The sequence below is a fragment of the Danio aesculapii genome, chromosome 1 (genome assembly GCF_903798145.1).
Source record: "Danio aesculapii chromosome 1, fDanAes4.1, whole genome shotgun sequence".
Taxonomy (NCBI): Eukaryota; Metazoa; Chordata; class Actinopteri; order Cypriniformes; family Danionidae; genus Danio; species Danio aesculapii.
In genome coordinates this window covers 1603983-1628422 of record NC_079435.1, presented here as the reverse complement: position 1 = coordinate 1628422, position 24440 = coordinate 1603983, and the positions used below count along the sequence as shown (strand labels likewise).

Sequence of the window (24440 nt, the reverse complement as noted above, 5' to 3'; positions counted from 1 at the left end):
GGAGCAGATCAGTCCATCAATATACTATTCTGGTATTCAATTCTGTCAGTGGAGGTGATGCATTGCATTAGGTCCTAGTTTATACTAGTTTTACTCTTTTGTCTAAACAATACTCTGTCGAGGTGAAAATGCAAAAATGTGCCATGAAGTGTACCATGCAAAATCACAAAATACATATTTATGTGTGTGATTCTATTGTTTACTGTTTATGGATATGTTGTTTACTATTGTTTACTGTTTATAGTTATTTTCTGCATTTTATTATTGCTTTTGTCAAAACATTTGGTCAAATAATACAAAATGTGCTTCATTAAGAAAATGTGACTTCATTATGTTGCAAATCGAACATAACTTTGAAGAATGAACAGTGAAAATGTCTCTGCACAGTGTAAGATTGGGTTACAGTCAAACTCCAATCAAACTTTGCATGTGTGAACTGCATTCAGTGTCATGAAGTGTCTTTTGCATCTAAATGTTGAGATACAAATAAAGATCTTTGAGGAAATACAGGGCTTGTTTGCAGCTGGTCATTATCTCTCTTTCTCTCTGTGATTTGTGAAAACTTTTCTACACATTTAACCCTGATTAATGCATCTCTGCTAAATCTTTGACATTAAAACCTTAGTTTAAAGTCATTCTCTTGCACATGAAGCTTAATCTCCCTTGATCTCTAATGTAAGATTATAATACAGTCTAAAAAATGAACATTTTATAAAAAATAACTGTTCACCCGATTAGTATTATAAATGATTAAATGCAATCCCAAAATCATAGCATAAGTGAATTTAAATGAATGACTATAAAATAATACAGATACAGATATATTGCTATATACAAAAACACAGAGACTAATAAATAACGTCCCTCATTAGCATTTTAAAACAAGATTGTTTCCCATGAAGTTTGTTGTGAATAAGTTGGTGCACTGCAGTGCTGTTAAATCTGTGATGATGCTCTGCGCCACTAGAGGGAGCGTCTTTGTTATTTCCGGTCTAAAAATAAATACGACACACCTTACACAGGTAGAACTGAAAGTTAAAAGGAAAATAGAGACGGCTTTCCGTGGTTGAAGGAGCAAACATTTAGTGGTAAGTTCAAGCATCAGCTTATGCACGTCATGTAAATGTGCTTCTCTTTTATTTATTGTCTTTAAATAGGATTTGAACCGCGAATCATAGATACTTGTTCCTTTGAGAAAACCTATTAAAATGGCGGAAGTGTTTACGTTTGTGTTTATGTAATATATAGTCCCACTCTCTTTGTATTATATTAAAAACAATCATTAAGAATTTTAAATGAAAAAAATTACAAGGCATGTCAAGGTAAATAAATAAATAAATGTGTAAAATTGTACACTACGTCACGTGGGTTTGAACGTATATTTTATGAATTCCCTGCTGAAAAATCCAGCTTAAACCAGCCTAGGCTGGTTGGCTGGTTTTAGCTAGTTGACCAGCCTGGTTTTAGAGGGGTTTTGGCCATTTCTAGGCTGGTTTCCAGTCATTTCCAGTCTGGTTCTAGCTGGTCAGGCTGGAAAATGACCAGCTAAAACCATCTAAATCCAGCTTGACCAGCCTGGTTTAAGCTGGACATTGCTGGTTTTGTCTGGGCTCCCAGCCTGGCTTAGCTGGTCAAGCTGGTTTTAGCTGGTCATCTCCCAGCCTGACCAGCTAGAACCAGGCTGGAAATGGCTGGAAACCAGCCTAGAAATGGCCAAAACCCCTCTAAAACCAGGCTGGTCAACAAGCTAAAACCAGCCAACCAGCCTAGCCTGGTTTAAGATGGATTTTTTTAGTACGGTTATACGAGTAATTATACTTGAGATAGTGTCAGTATATTGTACATGTGCACAAACACATTATAGCGATATTAATGAATCTGTTCATGTTGATTATGGCTGCCCGATCCCCTCACAGCAAGAAGGTCACTTGTTTGAGTCCCGGCTGGGTCCAAACACATGCGCTATAGGGGCTAAATTGGCTATAGTGTATGTGTGTGAATGAGTGTGTATGGATGTCTCCCAGTGATGGGTTGCAGCTGGAAGGGCATCCGCTGCGTAAAACATATGCTTGATAAGTTGGTGGTTCATTCTGTGGTGACTCCAGATTAATAAAGGGATTAAGCTGAAAGAAAATGAATGAATGAATGTTGATTGTTGTGAAAGTATAAGCTTGTTATGAGGCTTGACATTAATACTGTAGGGTTAAATTTGGCACATTGCAATATCAGTCTTTAACCAGTGTCTTTAATCAGTCTCTATCAGTGTTAAAAGAATACATGTATTGTAAAAAGAAGTATAGAATAGGCCTACAGATATTTACTGTCTAGATTAGAATTTTCAGTAGCCTTTTACACACTGTATCACTAGCTTTAATACCGTAAATGTAAAAAAAAAAACCTGTCTGTATAAACCAAAACATAGAAATGCAAATCTTTATATAATATTGCTCTATATATTTAATGAATTGTTGTTTGGGTTTTTATTTATTTAGTATTCCTTTTTTTATGAGTAATAATAAAAATAATAATAAACACAAAATCTCTTTCTATGTTTTCACCATTGGTTATTATGCATTTATTTTTGGTGTGACCCTGTTTGCTTGTTTCTATTTAAATAAAAGTGAAGCTTCTTTTACAATGACTTAAATAAAGATAAATAAAAACACAGGATATATAGCTTTAATAAAATGAATGAATAAATGAATGAATGAATGAATGAATGAATGAATGAATGAATGAATGAATGAATGAATGAATTAATGAATGAATGAGTTTGTGTCTAGGCATGTATAATTGTATAAACTTAAACCAACAAGAATCATCATTGCAATATTACTTTTGTTATATATTAAAAACTTCAAAGTATAATTGACTGGAAAAACACAGGAATAAAAAACACAACCATTTCAGCACAAGATTGTCCTACTTCTAAATACAAATATAATCATGAGTAAAATGTAAATGCATATATTTTTATTGTTGTGTTTTCAAAAGTTATATTGACATTTATTTGTAAAATTGGGTTGTTAATTCTTAAATAGTGTCACCAAATGATGTAATATCATCCACATTAATATGGATCATTGTACCAAGAGAACTTATGTGTTTCTGCATATTGTTTAAAATCAGTTTCTCAATATTTTAGTAAATAAAAGAAGGTGAGAAATGAGTCTTCAAAATAAGACGGAAGATGAGGGCTCTATGATGTGTTCTGCATCTCCTGGATCAAGCTGTGTGTCTGTTAAGAGTGAACACTCCATGAATGATCCTCCTAACCTCAATGATGCACCAGTGAACTCTGACCTCAGGTAAGACACTGGTCATTTCAGCATTGATAGGAGTTTGAAGTAAAGTCACTTTTCACAGAGAGACTAAAGACATGACTAAATTACAGTAATGCAGCTTAAGTCTCTCTATTATTATTATTATTATTATTATTAATAATAATAATAAATCTCTCTACTTTTCTCTGCACTCTTCAGAAAACTTATCTGCGCTCTCTTAACTATTTCCTTAAATTAATTTCAATTTTGCATGTTCTCCCTCTGTAGGCATGTGTTTTCTCTGGGTGCTCCGGTTTCCCCCACATGCGCTATAGGGGAATTGATCAACTAAATTGGCTGTAGTGTATGAGTGTGTGTGAGTGAGTGTGTATGGGTTTCCCAGTACTGGGTTGCTGGAAGGGCATCCGCTGTGTAAAACATGCTGGAATAGTTGGCGGTTCATTCAGCTGTGGCGACCCCTGATAAATCAGAGACTAAGCCAAAGGAAAATGAATGAATGAATTTCAATTCTAGTCTGTATACTTCTTGTATAACTGAATGATTTTCTTTTGTAATAAATGTAATTCTGTAGTGCACTCAAACTTTTAAGTAAGTTTGCGTGAAATGCTTTCTCATTTTTCTTCTTTATTTATATCAGCCGTAGAAAGAGACTAAGGTCAGAGTCTTCAGAGCACAGTGGTGTGCCTGTAAAGAGGGACAGAATCATAAACCCGCTCGAAAATTTCAGTAATGAACCAGTGGCCCTTGATTATATTAAACAAATCAAAGACAAACACAAAACCAACATCAAGAACAAGTATGAACGATTACAAGAGACTGAAACCCTCCTGAAGCGGATCTACACTCAGCTGTACATCATAGAGGGAGAGAGTGAAGGAGTGAATGAAGAACATGAGGTTTTACAGATGGAGAAAACAGCCAGAACAAAACACTCACAACACACTCCAATCTACTGCAATGACATCTTTAAAGAGGAGAAAGAGCAAATCAAGACTGTTCTTACTAAAGGCATCGCTGGAATCGGAAAAACCGTCTCTGTGCAGAAGTTCATTCTGGACTGGGCCGAGGGAAAAGCCAATCAGGATGTAGATTTCATGTTTGTGCTTCCATTTCGAGAGCTGAACTTGATCAGAGATCATCAGTACAGTCTTCACAGACTTCTGCTGGACTTTCATCCTGAACTTGAAGATCTGGAGCCCAAGATTTATGAGGAGTGTAAAGTTGTGTTCATCTTTGATGGTCTGGATGAAAGCAGAATCACACTGATGTTTTCAGACGCTCAGAAAGTTTGTGATGTGACTGAGACTTCATCAGTGGCTGTGTTGATGTCAAAGCTGATGAAAGGAGAGCTGCTTCCCTCTGCTCTCATCTGGATCACCTCCAGACCAGCAGCAGCCAATCAGATCCCCTCCAAATACATCAAGCGTCTGACAGAAATTCAGGGATTCACTGAGCCTCAGAAGGAGGAATATTTCAGGAAGAGAATCAGTGAGCAGCATCAAGCCAGCAGAATCATCTCACACATCAAAAGAGCAAGAAGCCTCCACATCATGTGCCACATACCCGTCTTCTGCTGGATCTCATCCACTGTGCTTCAGAAGCTCCTGGAAGAAGATCTGAGTGCAGAAATCCCTCAAACTCTGACTGAAATGTACATCCACTTCCTGCTGATTCAGATCAACATGAGGAATCAGAAGTATGAAGAGAGAGATCCAGAGAAACTCCTGCAGTCCAACAGAGAAGTGATTGTCAAACTTGCTGAAGTGGCTTTCAAACAGCTGATGAAGGGCAATGTGATGTTCTATGAGGAGGACCTGATTGAGAGCAGCATAGACATAACATATGCCTCAGTGTATTCTGGGATTTGCACCGAGATCTTAAAAGAGGAATCTGTGATTCATCAGAGGAAAGTCTACAGCTTCGTCCATCTGAGCATTCAGGAGTTTCTGGCTGCTTTCTATGCGTTTTACTACCATGTGAACACCACTATGAGTGGACTGAGGAATTTTGTCTCAGTTGAAAACCTTCTTAAAGGTGCAGTAGATAAAGCCACTGAGAGTGAGAATGGGCGTCTGGATTTGTTCCTGCGGTTTCTGCTGGGCGTCTCACTGGAGTCCAATCAGAGACTCTTACAGGATCTACTGACACACACAGAGAAGAGCTCAGAGAGCATCAGGAGAAGCACACAGTACATTAAAGAGAAGATCAGAGATGGACATGGACTCTCCACTGAAAGATCCATCAATCTGTTCCTCTGTCTGCTGGAAGTGAAAGATCAGACTCTGTCCAGAGAGATTCAGGAGTTTGTGAAATCAGACAAACAGTCAGAGAAGAAACTCTCTCCTGCTCACTGCTCAACAATCGCCTACTTGCTTCAGATGTCAGAGGAGGTGCTGGATGAGGTGGAGCTCCAGAAATACAACACATCAGATGAGGGCAGAAGAAGACTGATACCAGCCGTCAGCAACTGCACAAGAGCTCTGTGAGTGTTTAATCTGGTGGAGAGATGTTTCTGAATGTAGTTTCTATTTTTGGTGTTGCATTAATACATGCAGAGTATGTTTTAAGTTAAACTGAATTCTCATATATTTTCCTCTCTTTCAGGCTTGCTGGCTGTAATCTCTCTGCTCAGGATTGTGAAATTGTGTCGTCAGTTCTTCAATCCTCAAACTGTGTCCTGAGAGAGCTGGACCTGAGTAACAATGACCTGCAGGATTCAGGAGTGAAGCTGCTCTCTGATGGACTGAAGAGTCCAAACTGTCAGCTGGAGATACTGAGGTTTGTAAGATTTGTTGGTATGTAATATCATGAGATAATAAGGTGAGTGAAAACATAGGATTAATGTAGAGCCATATATATCTGTGTCTGCAGGTTGTCTGGCTGTATGGTGACAGAGGAAGGCTGTGGTTTTGTGTCTTCAGCTCTGAGATCAAATCCCTCACACCTGAGAGAGCTGGATCTGAGCTACAATCACCCAGGACAATCAGGAGTCCAGCTGCTCCAACACACACTGGAGGATCCACACTACACACTGCAGAAACTCAAGTAAGTGGGGCAGTAAACACTTAAATGTGTGCATTTGTTTTTGTGGTTTTTGTCAAATGATATTATAGAGACTTGCTTCTGACTGAATTTATACAGTAAAGTGAAACCAGATAACACTAAACAAGCACAGAGCACAGTTAGGTCTTTTAGCTTTAAGTAGCTTTAAAATATTGCTAACTTTAATAATTACTGCCAAATTTTATGTTGTCCTTTTGTAAGGTATTGTTGTGCAGTGAAAGTCGGCTTATTAAGATTTAGTATACTTAGATTTAAGTCTCCTGACACCTTGTAGTCTGTCTTTCAGATGTAGAATCTCTTCAAATCTGGTGCTACTGGATCTGATTTAGACTTTACTAAAACACTATTTGCTCAGTCTACTGATCATTGTGTGTCTTTTCTTTCTGTCTTTTCTGTTTTCAGTTTGGATCATGGAGGACATTTCAGGATTACACCAGGACTGAGAAAATGTGAGTATTTTAAACACACACGCCACACGTGCACATATTTGATGCTTCTATTGTACAGACATGCATTTCTTTGTGGAGTTTGCATGTTCTCCCCATGTTGGTGTGAGTTTCCTCTGGGTGCTCCGGTTTCCCCCACAGTCCAAACACATGAGCTATAGGGGAATTGATGAACTAAATTGGCTGTGGTGTATGAATGAGTGATCGCTGCATAAAACATTTGCTGGAATAGTTGGCAGTTCATTCCGCTTTGGCGGCCCCTAAAATAAGGGACAAAGGAAAATGAATGAATGAATTTAATTCTGGATGACTTTATGCCTATTTTGTGAACTTTTTATGAGGTTTCCTAAAATTAATAGGGAAAAAATATCCCAAGTTCAAAAATTTCTGGTATTACTGTACTTTTTCAACGTCTACGTTTTTGTTATAGTAAAATAAAAATATACAATATCAACACACACACACACACACACACACACACACACACACACACAACCAGAACAGACCTTAGTGTATGTTTAAAGATGTCAGTATTAGTCTGATTCTCATCTCTCTCTTTGTCTTCAGATGCCTGTTTTCTCACACTGGATCCAAACACAGCACACACTCAACTCCAGCTGTCTGAGGAGAACAGGAAATTAGCACGAGTTGAACACGATCAGTCGTATCCTAATCATCCAGACAGGTTTGAGTTCTGTGAGCAGGTTCTGTGTAAAGAGACTCTGACTGGACGCTGTTACTGGGAGGTGAAATGGTGTAAATTGGTTCATGTAGCAGTGGCTTATAAGAGCATTAAGAGAAAAGGTGGGAGTGACTGCAGGTTTGGACTCAATGATAAATCCTGGAATATTTACTGTGGTGAGTCAAATTACTCTGTCTGGCACAATAATAAGAGCACAAACATTCCTGCTCCACTCCAGTCTAATAGAGTAGGAGTGTATGTGGACGTGCCGTCCGGCTCTCTGTCTTTCTACAGGGTCTCTGACACACACACTCTCACACACTTACACACATTCAACACCACATTCACTGAAGACCTCTATGCTGGATTTTTGGTTTATCCTGATTCCTCTGTGTCTCTGTGTCAGATTTAACATCCTCCTGTGAGGAACCACACACACATCAATGTAAAGACAGAACATAAAAAGTATTTGTGGCTGAATATAATGAACTGTAACTATTTAGTTTAAACTGTATAAGTAATACTAACTACTTAATGGAAGTTTATATCTCACAGCTGCAAGTGTGGCTGTAGAAGCAAGATGTAGTTGCATTGTTACATGTCAGGTCAGATATGTGAATATAATATGAACTCTTTGTATATAAATCCAGACTGAGGGACAGACCATTATTTATGATGTAGAGGTCCAATTGTGAGAAATACATTAGCTTGTTTTTATTTTTGGTAAATTAGCAAGTTTGTTACTAGTTAAAATATAACTTCAGTTCATCTTGCCATTGGTCAGATTATCAGACATTTTGATAATATGAAGAAGTGGAAACTCATCCCAGATGGATTAACTGGGTGCGTCTCAATTACCTCTCTTCCTCTGGAGCTCATCAATTGGTATGTTGTGTACACACTCATGCATGTTTATGCATAATCAGGGCTTGACATTTACTTTTTTGATCCCCAGCCACTGTGGCTAGTAGCTTTCCAATATTACTAGCCACTCTCTATTTTCACTATCAACAATTTTGTGTTGGGAAAATATATTTTATATGCATATATGACTTTGATGCGCTAAAATACTTAAGGTTTTGTGTTATGTCCACATGCCTCCTCATTCATTTCAATTTTGTGTGTCTGTGTATGAGCAAATGGGTCATGGTTTCATAGTGTTGTATTACAATTAGATTTTATTTCACATTACTTTTCAGCACTCAAAATGTAGGATTTACCAATATTTATCTCTGACCACACCAAACAATAATTATTTCTCAGCCACAAGCTTTAAATGTGTCACAACAAGCTAAATATAGCTGTATACTATACTTTTTACTAAAAAAGTATAAACTATTGACTTTTATAAAATAATTATTGTCATGTGTCTAAAATATGCACAGTAATCTGCCCTGGCTAAAGATCTCTCACATCACCGGTTAACTACACATAAATGGAGAGCTAATCTCATATTAAAGCAATGTTATTGTAAAAAATAGATAATTAAAAAAGATAATTAAACCACATTAACAAAAATAACTAAGCAAAAGAAAGCAGATGAAACATACTGTGTGTGATAATGAAAGGATGATCACATGCACATAATTAAGGCCAATTAATAATCTGTTCAAAGCGAAAGCAACCGATGCTGCTTATAAAAAGACAAATCTGGAGCTCTTGAAAGCAGCAAAACTGTGGGTGCATTAGCATAACTTTTTGTCTAGTCTATTTGAAAAACCGATCACAGTTGCCTTCCAGGCACGGTTGCTTCACGCAAGGAAATGGGAGCGCGCACACGTTTTAAACAGTCTCGCGCATCACATCAGCTGTTAGCGCGAGTGATCATCCTCTCATTCGGTATTCACCTGCTTTCTTTTGTCTGCGCGAACACAATTATTTTTGTTAGTCATGCTGCTTCTCGATTCTAAGATCACATTTGCACGCATATTGGGCCATCCTTATAGTCGAACTCTGCTTTTAAGATAACCACAATTTAAAAATGATTTTCAACCAGCAAAAATGGCTAGTGGGAGTGACTGTCTAACACGCCACAGCTGAAATCTACCTGCATTTGGCGGGTGTTAATGTCAAGCCCTGTGCATAAATATACAAATTTTGCATTTCATAACTTTTACATTTCAGATTTTTTTGCCTCCTGATTAGGCATGTGCCGGTATCACATTTTCATGCTGCGATTAATTGATTGAGCTTTTATCATGGTATACGGTATTATCACGATATTGTAATTTTACTAGAGAAACAGGTAAAAAAACACAAAAAACTTCAGTTTCGTCAACTTAGTAACTTTAATAACTTTTTAATTAACTAAAAGTACTTCAAACATTTAAATACAAATAAATATAAATAAAACAATACACAATATGAAAGTAAACTTGAGCAATTATATCAAAGTGAATGTGCAAAGGGAAACCGTCTTCGATCAGCAATCCCTCTGCATTTTTTTGGAACCCAAAATATTTCCAAACCTCTGACTTTTTTTTTTGAAGGGGGATAAATTGTCGGCAGCGTTCCTCCTTCCGCCATGCTTCTTCTTCGTGTGAGGATTATAGTGCGGTGGCAGCGGCGGTGCGCGCTGTGCACACAGTGCTTCTACATGCGGGGATTGTTTACATCAGAGTGCGCATCAGTTCTGCGCAGCATATACGCAGTGTTTCTTCAAGCGGTTGATTGAAAATAAGGTAAGGCGCGTTCTAAGAATATAAATTCGGATCTAATATTGTTCACGGTATTTTGAAGTGCCCGCGATAACAATATCGTGCATATTCATTACCGAATACCGGCACAAGCCTACTCCTGATTTTGTCATCTTGAAGGGTCTGACTGCAGGTCACTGGTGTTGGGTGTCTTTATTGTGTGGATAGAGACTTGTGTTCTTGTAGAAAGCTCTTTTAGATGTCCTCAATGTTTTAAAGGATCCACAGACTAACATTCATCCATATACTGTAGACCAGGGGTGTCCAAACTCGGTCCTGGAGGGCCGGTGTCCTGCAGATTTTAGCTCCAACTTGCCTCAACACACCTGCACGAATGTTTCTAGAAAGCCTAGTAAGTGCTTGATTAGCTAGCCCAGGTGTGTCTGATTGGGGTTGGAACTAAACTTTGCAGGACACCGGCCCTCCAGGACCGAGCATGGACATGCCTGCTGTAAACTATATGGAACTGTTACTTTTTGGTCAGTGTTTGTTTTCCCTGCTCATAATATCAGACACACGTTTTCTGCAATCCTGATATTATGCTGTACAGTCATTGTGTTCATTATTATTTATTTTTTTACTTTTGTCAGTGATTTATTTGATCTATGGCTTTTGGGTAAATCATGTTTGTGTTTTGTTTTGATTTTTGCTTGTTGTGTTTCATGTATTGTTCCATTAGTACGTTCAGGTGTTTTTAATCTGTTTTTGTTTGTTGCTGTTTTGTTTGTAAAAGCATTTTGTAACATAATGCCAGATTAATAATTGCAGATTAATGATTAAATCTATCTGACGTTAATTACAGCAATAAAGTAAGCATCAGATCAAGTGAAAGTAATGTAGCATGCTAATTGTTAGCACTAGGTAACTGTTTCTGTAATAAATCTCTGGACATGGTGAATCATGTTTACTGTGGTCATGTTACATCAGTTCAGATTCAGGGACACTAAACACAGATAAAGCAATGCTGAGTCTTTCAATCTCTCTCACACACACACACATGCACGCACGCACGCACGCACACACACACACACATGTTTGTTTTGTGAAAAGTGGGTACATTACATAGGTTTCCATTCATTTTATACTGTCCAAACCGTATATTGTATTGCCCTCACCCCACCCTACCCCTAAACCCAACCATCACAGGAGACAGTGTGCAGCTTTACTCTCTGATTAAACTCATCTTGGGGGATTTATAGGCCTTTTGAGAAATGAGGACGTCGTCAATGTCCTTATATTTCATTTCCTTTTTAATACCTATGTCATTATACAGATTTGTGTCCTGATATGTCACAAAAACATGCACACGCATGCACACACGCACACACACACACACACGCACGCACGCGCACACACACACACACACACACACAAATAGTCTTGCTCTGCACAAGAGGAAGTAAAACTTGTCTTGATGTGGGTGGAGTAAAAGAAAACAAGACTAGAACAAATATACTGTAGTAACACACAAGGAAGATAGTCTTTTACATTTCTAACATTTTGTGTTATAGTAACTATGTCACATAAAATGAGCTGCTGTTTTGCTTTTGGCCTTCTATATATTGAACTAGAAACAATATTTCAACAAAAAAAAAAATAATAATTGAAGTCTACATATGCGTTCACTAATTATTGCTAATAAGAATTCTGTACTTGATTAAAAACTGTAATATCTTCAAATGAGCTGGAGCTCCAGAAATACAACACATCTGATGAGAGAAGATGTGCTTTAGAACAGCTCTGTGAGTGTTTATTCATGTGTTAGTTTAAATAAAAAAATAGTTTTGAATAGAAAATACCCCTTATTAGCATGTTAAAACAAATTTGCATACAACAGCTATCTTATAGATCACGAAGAGAAGTGTACACTGAGTGAATAGTCAAAAAAAGATCATTGAAATCATTGTCCTTTTGTATTTGTGTCTATATACCAATCGCAATGCCGATTTTCGTATGTTGTAAATAAACAATGTAGATTTGAGCTTTGCTGCTTAACCTGTGATGATGCTCTGCACCACTAGAGGGAGCAGATTGGTTTTATTTCAGCCCGTTTAAAAATGAACAGCTCTCTCCAATAATATCCAGCTGCAGGCCCGCAGAACCACACACGTTCGGCACACACAATCTGGCACACACAATCTAGGCACACCATATATGGTTATGACGGATGTAAATCTTATTAATGTCTTCTTGGACATCGTCATCGATATTTTTTTGATATATATGATTTATAAATATTGTACACAATAAACAATAGTGTTTACTTTACTTTATTTCACAAATATTGAGATCGAGACGGGCGAATGGGGGGAACAATGTTTCCGATCGCCATTCAAATAGACTGAACAGATTTCTATCAGTCATCACGGATGATCAGTCATTATTATCTGACAGAGTAAATATCGCAGATACTCGTTTGCTCGCCTTGCTAAAAGGTCTAAATTGTACAGGTTTAATTTATATAATGGATTCATTTATAATGAAGGAAATAATAGCAAGTTAATATAGGCAATAATACATCTTTATATGTAATAAAAATCTTTTACATGTAATAAATGTATAACACTATATTAATATTTTACTCAAGCGATTTAATAGTGTGTATTTGCTTAATTTTCAAATAACTTTTTAATGAATGATTTCCCACATTAAATACTGTAGTAATTTATTAAGCAATATATTGTTTTTAAAACAAAATTTTGCAATAGAAACAAATTAACTATTAATATTTAATAAAAAAATAAGTATATATATATATATATATATATATATATATATATATATATATATATATATATATATATATATATATATATATATATATTCATATATAACATCTGTGACAGTTTAGTAAAAGATATTAGTTTATAATCAGATAATCAGTTAGGATAATCAGTTTATAACTATATTATATATTGTTTAAATGAATAACTATAGTAATTCATTTTAATGTGACACATTATTGTTTGCTTTTTATATTTTACAACAAAGCGATTTTAACCAAGTATGATAATATTAAGATCCAGAATTAGTTTATTACACTTAATCCTACAATTAGACGGTCTATTATGTTTTCTTTGTGTATGTGGACACGTGAATAAAGACATAAGTGTCTTTAATCAACTATTTTTATTTACATAATTTGAGTTGAGAAACTGCAGAGATGTTCAAATGATCGTTACGGTATAATAATAATAATAATGACTGAAATGGGAAACCATATTTGTGAAATTCAATAGGTGGCGATAATGCTCCTAAGGAGTTAGTTACCATATATGGTTTGCCTAAATCGTGTGTGCTAGATTGTGTGTGCCTGAAACGTTTGTGGTTCTGCAGGTGAAAGAAGTGAAAGAGAAAGGGTAGAAAGACGACATTTCGTGTCTTCACACGTATTATTACCCTCTGAATATGAACGGACACACATTTTGAGGTAAGTTCAAATAGTCTATTCTTTTTGTAACCATGTCTGATAAAAATGTGCTGATGCTTTATTTTTTCTTTTCGTTGGGTTTAAAATGATCATCATATAGCTGCGTAGTTATTCCTTATGGAAGGCCGTTAGGGCCAAAACGTATGCAACAAACGGGTTTACACGTTATTACGTGTTAACACGTTATTTACGCGTTAACACGCAATTACGCGTTAACACGTAGGTACGTGTTAACACGTGATTTACGTGTTAACGCTTAAATTACGTGTTAACGCGTAAATTACGTGTTAAGACGTTTTTTTTAAACTAGTGTCATTTTTAAAGCACTATCATTTAATAATTTCTCCAACCTGCTCATTTTAAAATGCATGTCATTTCACGTAAATCACAATAAATGTTTTGCAGTCAATGAACTGTAGTAGATATTTTGAATTATGAAAGGCCAAACATCTTCTGCAATGTTATGTTTGATGGCCGGGGACATTTTAATTCTTGTCATTCAGCTGCTGAGATTTCTTTGAAAAACATGTCCAGAGAAGTCAGTATGAGCTTTATTTGACAAGTGTGGGCCATCACACTAGAAATGTTTTGTGTGTTTTTTCAGGAGCACAGGATACATACAAATCAACACAAGAACACAGAATGACATAAGTGGATATAAAATCAACAATAAAACATTTTGGTTACAAAAATCATAAACAGTAAGGGTTGTGTATATGTATGACCATAAAAATAAACAGGTAACAACTGATCTAATAATAAAGATCTATAGAGTTAAAGATGTGTAGAGATCTGAAGGTTGGACGGGTGCACAGCAATAATCCTCTCCGCTGTCCTGACAGTCCGCTGCAGTCTTAAGTCTGATTTGGTGGCTGATCCGAACCAGACAGTAATTGAAGTTTTGTTAGATGAAGTGGCGGCAGATTGTACATTCTCATACTACATGTAAAGCTGCGGTCACACTTGACTTTTCTTCCCATAGACTTCCATTCATATGCATGCGAATGCGTCAGACCGGAAACGCAGGATCATGCGTCAAGATTCGCATGTTGCTGCGGTGCAAAGTTCAAGCTTGGTGAACTCTGACCTGCGAAATCGCATCATTTGACTGTGTGAGACCAATCGAGGATCAAAACAGGACCTCTCTGGGCAGAAATTTAAAACATGGAGCAAATCGCTGGCTTTTTTAATGTCTAATCATCTTGTTTAATCCCGCCCCTTTTCGCAGCGCCGCACGACAGAATTTCGCACACACAAAGCCCAGTCTGACCGTAGCTTAACAGGTCAATAATTACTAAACACATAAATGATTTAATGCAGAGTAACCTATCTTGGTGAGGTTTATGTCTGCAAATAATGCACATATTGTACAACAAACATTTTATAAAATTACTTTTTCTTTATAATTTTGTGTTATACATTTATGGTTGTAATATATATTTATTGTTTGCAGAACTTTGCACTATGTACTTTTGTCTCTCTACTGGAAGCTGCAATCACCAAGACAAAAAATTCTTGTGTGAAAACAACTGACAATAAATAATTGACATGTTTCCATAAAACTATGTAATAACTAAGCTCCTTTCTGCCTTTTAAGAAAACTAAATTATGATATACTAAATCAAAATTACAAAATAAAAAGTCGAAATAATGATTTAATAACTCAAAATTATGACTGAATAAATCTGTAGAAATGACATTATGACAATAGGTGGCCACAAACAACCATCTAAATGTGTAACTTAATTCTCTAAAGATGATTAATCTTTTTTAGAGAGTTATTAAATCTGTAACTGAAAATGTCATTTTTTCAAGCATGCAGTTTTCTTAAACAAGCTAATGAAATAACCTAAACTTAAAATAATGTTCCACGGTAATTTACTTGACAAGTAACTTTGCATTGTAGTGGGTAACACATGCAGTTGAAGTCAATGCAAAATGTTAATTTAAAATTTCCCACATTATCTTTAACAAGCAAAGGAAAATTTTCACAGCATTATCTGTCACAGTGTCCTATACAACAAAAATAATTCATTATTATATATATATATATATATATATATATAGTCATAATAAGTCTTATAGTGTATGTATATATATATATATATATATATATATATATATATATATATATATATATATATATATATATATATATATATATATACTCTCGATTGAGCAAGAGGGGCACCTCAGCCAATGTCGATCAATTATTATGCAAACATTAATACTTTCTTTAAAATATTAAGTTGTTGTTAGCAATTTTATCTTGACAGACTGGCACAATTCAGCATGTAGACTCTCAAATTAAAAAAATAAATCACGCATTGCGGCCAGGCATGCACAGAGCATCTCCGTTCTCACAATGAGTTTCTGAGTTCTATCATCCAACCAAGTTCGTTCTTCCAAAGTAATCTGGGAACAAGGTCAGTGCTGCAAATAGCCTGGCTCATTCAAAGAGACTTGCGCAATGAATGATAATGTCATTAATAATCAAAACAGTATAAATCAGGCTTCTCTAAAACAGTAAATATTGCACATAAAATTTAACAAATGGTGTTTTGGCGCTGAAGCATATAGCGGACTTGTGCACTTCAGATGGTATTCCCTCTTGTTTATTGTGTAGATAACGGAGAGAAAAAAAAAACACACACACATTACAATTAAGATACAAATTATATCAAATCAAATGTTTCAAAAGATAATTTTCCCAAAAAAATACAAGTGTATGTTTTTGCTCCTGCCTATGAATGGATGATTTCTTTTGTTGTGTGGAAAATAAGGGTTTGATTAATGCTCCACTGTAATTGTTGTGTCTCAAACACTTGTCATATGTCTGCTACATTTTTAATTTCTCATTATTTTAAAGATTGTCATGCACATCTGATTTTTCCTCATTCTGATGTGCTTTCATTTTCTCCTCACTTGCTGCAGGAGTTTTAAAATCCTAACCGATAATAAAATCTGGTTGCAGCGCACACGAGGCGAATCTTCTGCAATTTCATTATCTCAAATTTTAAACGTGCACACACTAGAAGATATGACAACTGCAGCACAGCACACTACAAGATACTCTTAAGATTGTGCCTGATAGAGCACCTAATTGCAGAATAACTCTGCTTTTTATTTATTATAGGCTAGGTTACAAATATTTGACCATCTGCCAGAGCGAACAGCCTGCAGAATGAAAAATGCTGCTTGGAAAAAAAAATAAATAAAAATGCTTTTTACCTACTACCCTACTGTATAAAATTTCTTTTTTACGTATAATGTTCCATTGCTTAAAATTTTGTTAAAATGTATAGGTATAGTTTATATATAAAATGAGATATAAAATGTTTATATATAAAATAAATTGTGTATTTTATAAAAGGATTGTTTATGGACTAAGCGAAAGGAGAGAGACCGAGTGCGCGCGCGACAGGACTCATATCTCCTTGGTGACCAATCTTCATTGATTGCGGATTCCAGCAGTAAGAGCAGACTGTGAAGGTTTAGTAACAGAGTTTTTCTTAAAATGTCGCAATGCACACAACATAATGAGTGACATATCAGAATTAAAAAGAGGATAAACTGTTGGTGTGCAACTCTCTGGCGCATCTGTGACCAAGACAGAACGTGTTTGTTTGAGATGATCAAGAGCCACGTTATCCAGGGTAAATCACCAAATGAAGAAGAGCCACAGCCATCAGAGCCACAGCCATACTTAATTAAACCACATTAATATTTAGGAGGATTACGAGGAAGACACAGTCATCGTGACACCACAGCTACGTTTTACTTGAATTATTCATGATGCAGTGACCGAAGCGCTACGATGCGCTTACGGTGACCTTACCTCATCAACCAAGATCATGACGGGAGAGTAACGCACGCGGAAGTGCGTTAAGAAATACAAACCGAAAGCAGCAAGTATCGCTGCTGTTTAATGTCTGGTTCAGTTATTTATCGAAGCCAGTTTCTGCCAGGTACGGCAAAATCATGCTTTAGAACTAGAGTTTATGATTTAGAAAAGTCTAAATTATTGGATAAAAATCTAAATTGGAGGTCCAAGGTGGAGGTAAATAATTAATCTAATGAAACATGAAATTTTTATAGTAAATTGAATCTTTAACTGAAAATGAGATTTAAAATGTTAATTTCTATTATATAGTATAAAACATAATTTCAAATTAATATCAGGACATACAAATATACCAATTAATCACACACACACACACACACACGCACGCACGCACGCACGCACATATATATATATATATATATATATACATATATATATATATATATATATATATATATATATATATATATATATATATATATATATATATATATATATATAACAATTCTGTCTAAAGATGTCAAACTGGCATAAAACAGTATATATATAATGCACAAATATTTAATACTACTCCAGTCTATACAACAGGATGTCCATTTTTATGGTTGTCATGTTTTATGTTTTGTATTTGTTACAGCCAATACATAATTTTATGTGTAAGCCTTGAATATTGTGTTGTGCTCCACCCTGCTTTTCCACCTTTGACCTTTTCCAAAAATTTCATCCTTGTGCTCTCCCCAGCTCTCAGGTTAATTAGCTTCCAGCTGCTAATCGTTATCAACCTGCCTGAGTCAGAGTGGTTTGGCTATAAACACTGCCTTCTGAAGCTGTTGGTGAGTTTGTTAAAAGGCACTGGCTTTACTATTTATGATGTGATCACCAGGGGGCGTCGGTAAGAACGCAAAAGTCAGGCTTTGTAGTTAGCTGATTTTATACAGCATTTATTTGCAGTCATAAAGGCACACGCGTGTGTGTGTGGTATTTTCTAGAAACAAGAGAGAAATATACCACAATGATTAAACTGCAATTGGTATAATATACAGAACAATATAATATGACATAATATATAAAACATCAATTATGGCATACAAGTAAAGATTAACAGAGCATCAGGTCTAAATATGCAGTAAACACATACACGTGAGACACATCCAATGCCCAAATACTGAGTAAACATGGCATTTACATTGCTTAACACTTCACTAATTTATATAATCAACACACTTCAATGGTATATAAACTGGCGGGGATAACACGTGCATCGTTAATAATGGTGTTTGCTCGGAAGCGCGCACCACCCGCGTTCATGACGTAATTGCAATCATGCGGTCCGATCGTCATTCAAAGTTTGCGTTATAACACTAAACCCATATACTAAGTGTTAGAAGCACACAGACAGAAGACATGAACACTTACTTCTCGTGACGCACACACAATAAGCCACTGCATCGAGCCGTTAGCCAGAATGTATTGAACTGCAATGTCCGGCTACAGGAACGGAAATGATATCTAATGAGTCTTCTGGGCGGGCCAGACCCAGCTGTCAATCAAACCAGCATCAAATCAGAACGCCAGATATGCCTGGCCTTTACAACAGAAGCTATAGTAAGTTGAGGAACACTTCCTAGTTGGTATTTGTGATAGTGGTCACTAGTGGTTGTGGTAGTTGGATTAAGCATTAAAGCCAATTTAGTATTATTGCGCCTGCAGTATTATTGCGGCTGCCAGTTGCTGCCCGCATCAAATTCAAAGCTCTGATGTTTGCTTACAAAGTGACCTCTAGCTCTGCTCCTTCTTATCTGCTCTCACTTCTGCAGATATATGTGCCCTCCAGAAACTTGCGTTCTGTGAATGAACGTCGCCTCGTTGTTCCATCCCAAAGAGGGAAGAAATCACTTTCCCGAACTCTCGCATTCAATCTGCCCAGTTGGTGGAATGAACTCCCTAACTACATCAGAACAGCCGAGTCACTTGCTGTCTTCAAGAAACCACTAAAAACTCAACTGTTTAGTCTCCACTTTACTTCCTAATCTGCAACTGCCTCTCTGGCTATACCACTAACTGTGCCCTCCTTCTCTCTCTCTATTCCTCTCAAAAAAAAAAAAAAAAAAAAAAAAAATTCTCTACTAATGCTTTGTTTCTTAGACTTTACACACCTGAAACTTGTCTATAGCGCTTGTTCACTGCTGCTCTTATATTTGTGTAAATTGCTTCCTTGTCCTCATTTGTAAGTCGCTTTGGATAAAAGCGTCTGCTAAATGACTAAATGTAAATGTAAATGTAAATGCATGTCCATTACTATTTACTATTTTGTGTACTTAATTTGAGATTTACTTCCAAGTGTGACTAAAGGGTGAGTGCCTTTAATTTTGTATATCTTTTCACCTGTTCAGCTCAGGGAAGTTTGTGTTTTTTATTGATTTTAATTTTTTATTTATTTTTTTCTCCCATCTTTTTTTTTTTTTTTTTTTTTTTTTTTTTTTTCATTAGGTAAGCTAGTCCTCTAAATTTAGCTGCTTTCTCTTTGTGGTTAGGCTATACTCCCTCAGCTTGACAACTAGTTTCTATTAAAGTTCCTATATTTCTAATAAAGATCTTATTTCTATAAAATAAATTCTATTTTATATATATATATATATATATATATATATATATATATATATATATATATATATATATATATATATATATATATATTTATTTTTATCTCTTCTTAACCCTGTGCTGACTCTTTACTCTGGGGCTGAGGATTAAAGTGTGTTCTCCACATTTCTTTAATTCTAATTCAATATTTGTACCAAATTTTAGCTTGTTACATATTTTTTTCAAACGAGCTCCTTGATTAAAAAAAAAAAAATATATATATATATATATATATATAAACCGTACACTTGAATAAAATGGATATTTTAGTAGTTTTTAGAAAATGTTTTTACATTTGAGTATAGAAGATTTAATTTGAAAAGATTTTTTTAATAACATGTAAACAAAAAAAATGTAAGTAACCTCTTCATATAACTTTTAAAATTTTAAGACTGTTAAGAGATTGTCCATTTTACTGGCCACTCGATGGATGAAAACACAATGAAGCAATATAGTCTAACTCTTTATCTATCTATTTTTTTGTGATTTACAGCGAACCTCTTCAAGACCGTACTTTCTGTATGAAATTTATACTAGAAAGAAACTAGTTTATGAAGACCTCCTCATGTAGAGGTGAATAAGTTGACAAGCTGAATTAAACTTGCTCAAACGCTGTTGCTGTCAAACATTGTTTACTTAACTTAGTCAGTTTAATGATGAAGGGATTGACCGACTATGCAATGCTCTCTTGTAAAAGTGTTTTATTTAGATATATTTGTGGCTGCTGTATTTTGTAGTTTATTTCGATACACGTAAAATGGATGTAGTTAGTATTATAAAATGCATTTCCATGTGATGCGGTGGCGCAGTATGCTGTCGCCTCACAGCAAGAAGGTTGCTGGTTCGAGCCTTGGCTGGGTCAGTTGGTGTTTCTGTGTGGAGTTTGCATGTTCTCCCCTCGTTCGTGTGGGTTTCCTCTGGCTGCTCTGGTTTCCCCCACAAGTCCAAAGACGTGCAGTACAGGTGAATTAGGTTGGCTAAATTGTCCATAGTATGGGTGTTTCCCAGTGATGGGGACTAAGCCAAAAAGAAAATAAAAGAATTTCAATGTATTTTTGCCCATCCCTGCTCCTCCTGCTTGCGTGGGTTTCCTCCGGGTGCAAAGACATTCTGTATAGGTAAATTGGGTAAGCTAAATTATCTGTAGTGTGTGTGTGAATGTTTCCCAGTTCTGGGCTACAGCTGAAAGGGCATCCGTTGTGTAAAACGTTCTGGATGAGTTGGCAGTTCATTCCCCTGTGGTGAACCCAAATAACTAAAGGGACTAAGCCGAAAAGAAAATGAATATCGAAAAAATTGCCCTTTAGCCTATATATAACTATTACAAATATGTACATGTTCAAATATAATAAATTTTTTAATAACATGTTTTATGTAAAATAAATCTTTCACACAAATCTCAGTTAAAGATTCAATAACTATAATAATAATAATAAAAAAAACTTTTTATAAAATCATCCTTGGAGAATTAAGTTACACATTTAGATGGTGCTTTGTGGCCACCTATTGTTGTAATGTAATTTTTACAGATTTATTCAGTCATAATTTTGAGTTATTAAATCATAATTGCTGCTTTTTATCTTGTAATTTTGATCCAGTTAATCATAATTTGGGTTTTTCTTACCTCAATTGTTTTCACACAAGAATATTTTGTCTTGGTGATTGGAGCTTCCAGTAGAGAGACAAAAGTACATAGTGCAAAGTTCTGCAAACAATAAATATATATTACAACCATAAATGTATAACACAAAATTATAAAGAAAGTAATTTTATAAAATGTTTGTTGTACAATATGTGCATTATTTGCAGACATAAACCTCACCAAGATAGGTTACTCTGCATTAAATTATTTATGTGTTTAGTAATTATTGACCTGTTACATGTAGTATGAGAATGCACAATCTGCCGCCACTTCATCTAACAAAACTTCAATTACTGTCTGGTTCGGATCAGCCACCAAATCAGACATAAGACTGCAGCGGACTGTCAGGACAGCGGAGAGGATTATTGCTGTGCACCCGTCCAACCTTCAGATCTCTACACATCTTTAACTCTATAGATCTTTATTATTAGATCAGTTGTTACCTGTTTATTTTTATGGTCATACATATACACAACCCTTACTGTTTATGATTTTTGTAACCAAAATGTTTTATTGTTGATTTTATATCCACTTATGTCATTCTGTGTTCTTGTGTTGATTTGTATGTATCCTGTGCTCCTGAAAAAACACACAAAACATTTCTAGTGTGATTGCCCACACTTGTCAAATAAAGCTCATACTGACTTCTCTGGACATGTTTTTCAAAGAAATCTCAGCAGCTGAATGACAAGAATTAAAATGTCCCCGGCCATCAAACATAACATTGCAGAAGATGTTTGGCCTTTCATAATTCAAAATATCTACTACAGTTCATTGACTGCAAAACATTTATTGGGATTTACGTGAAATGACATGCATTTTAAAATGAGCAGGTTGGAGAAATTATTAAATGATAGTGCTTTAAAAATGACACTAGTTTAAAAAAAACCGTCTTAACACGTAATAACGTGTAAACGCGTTTGTTGCATACGTTTTGGCCCTAATGGCCTTCCATAATTCCTTGGTGGAAGCTCAAAATGGCGCTCGACATGTTTATATAATATGTTTTCATCCCGCTCTCTTTGTTTTATATTGAAAACATCATGAAGTACATGTTTTGTGATATAGAAAGGTAGGCTGTGTGGGTTACATTTACAATTTCGCGTAGCCTTTCACACACTTTAATATTGTCGATAAAGAAATGTATTTTCTATATATGCTGCTGTAAGATTCGTGTTTTTTAGTTTTAGCACTGTTATTTTTATAAGTAATAATAATTTTAAAAGTCTTCTATGATATCTTCAGTATTCATCTTTGCCCATATATTTCACATTATTTCAGAGTGTTTTGCATTTGTGACCCTGTTTGTTTACTTCAATTTAAATACAATTATTGATGGCCATTAATTGCCATGACCAGAAGAAGATTCTTTGGATGTACACCTTATTTTACAATGTTTTGTTGAGCTTAAAAAACTTAAAAGAAGATGAACAGTACAGTATAATTATTTTTGTTATTATATTGACTTTTTAATATGTCCTTATCAATATGGGGTTGGTAATTATTAAACTGTTAGCTGTCATTCTCATTTAGTTGTACCATTGTGCCAAGAGATCTCTAGTGTTTCCAAATATAATGTCTAAAATCAGTGTCTGGATATTCTTTCAGTAAATGACAGAAGAGGAACACTAAAATGAGTCAAAAGAAGAGAAAATATGAGGACTCTGCCTGTGAAATGAGTTCTGCATCTCCTGGATCAAGCTGTGTGTCTGTGAAGAGTGATCGGTCCATGGACAAAGATCCCCCTGCCCTCAATGATGAATTGGTGACCTCTGACCTCAGGTAAGACACTGGTCATTCCAGTATTGACAGAGGAGTTTGAACTAAAGTCACTTTTCACAGAGAATTAAAAAGCACACTATACAGGGGTGTAAAAAACTGTAAAAGCGCCCCCTTGTTTATTATTTTTTTGCATGTTTGTCACACATTAATGTGGTTTGGGGGTGGGACAGATCTGTTGAGTGAAAAAGTTGTTGTCAGATCATGTTGCTTGTGACCCTTCTACTTGTGGATCATTTACATAGTGTCGCGTAGTGTGAACAAAACAGCGATACAGACGCATGACAACAGTCATGTAGTCTGAATGGATGTGATGTCACTGTTTATACAAATTGAGTCTGAAATTAACTGGCTTAACTTATACTTCAAAGATCAATGATGACGTGTAAAAGGTTGTTTGTTTGACAAATATTTGTGAAACCAATTGTGACCAGATGTGTCAAAAAAAGCTGTTTTAATTATTTTCTCAGTGTAATCAGGAGGACGAGACTGAGATCAGAGTCTTCAGAACCCAGTGGTGTTTCTCTGAAGAGTGACTGGTCCATGAAACAACACTTTCCTGAATTCAGTAATGTACCAGTGACCTCTGACCCTCAGTTAGTATATTTAATACCTTACATAATGTAGGACAACTAATATTAATAATTGTTTTAAAGTCTCAATTAAATAACACTTAATATACAAAAAAAATCAAAAAAGGTGTAAAAATGTAGCTTTTTTTTTTGCTTTCATGAGGAAACGCATACATGAGCTGATCACACCAGTGCCAAACTCAACATACAAGAATCAGAGTCAGATTACACAGGACAACACTGAAGCACACACACTGAAGACTAGAGACCTGCTGAGATTCAAAAACCAGCACAAAACCAGCATGAAGAACAGATATGAGAGATTATTTGAGGGAATCAAACTCCAAGAAAACCAAACC

At 35.6% G+C, this 24440-nt stretch overlaps 1 protein-coding gene and 1 pseudogene across 1 annotated transcript in view; both read left to right on the top strand.

Moving 5' to 3' along the window:
• Window positions 1-1002: 1002 nt before the first annotated feature.
• On the top strand, window positions 1003-11069 carry LOC130222135 (NLR family CARD domain-containing protein 3-like; annotated as a pseudogene).
• Window positions 11070-13515: 2446 nt separating this feature from the next.
• LOC130222532 (NACHT, LRR and PYD domains-containing protein 12-like) overlaps window positions 13516-24440 on the top strand; it is a 20540-nt gene continuing 9615 nt past the window's right edge. Inside the window, exons 1-4 of the mRNA XM_056455090.1 lie at window positions 13516-13601; window positions 23339-23512; window positions 23980-24105; window positions 24245-24440. The exon at window positions 24245-24440 is cut by the window's right edge and continues 1652 nt beyond it. Of these exons, the coding sequence (XP_056311065.1) occupies window positions 23364-23512; window positions 23980-24105; window positions 24245-24440 (471 nt within the window). The 5' untranslated portion in view covers window positions 13516-13601; window positions 23339-23363. The remainder of the gene's footprint in view (window positions 13602-23338; window positions 23513-23979; window positions 24106-24244) is intronic.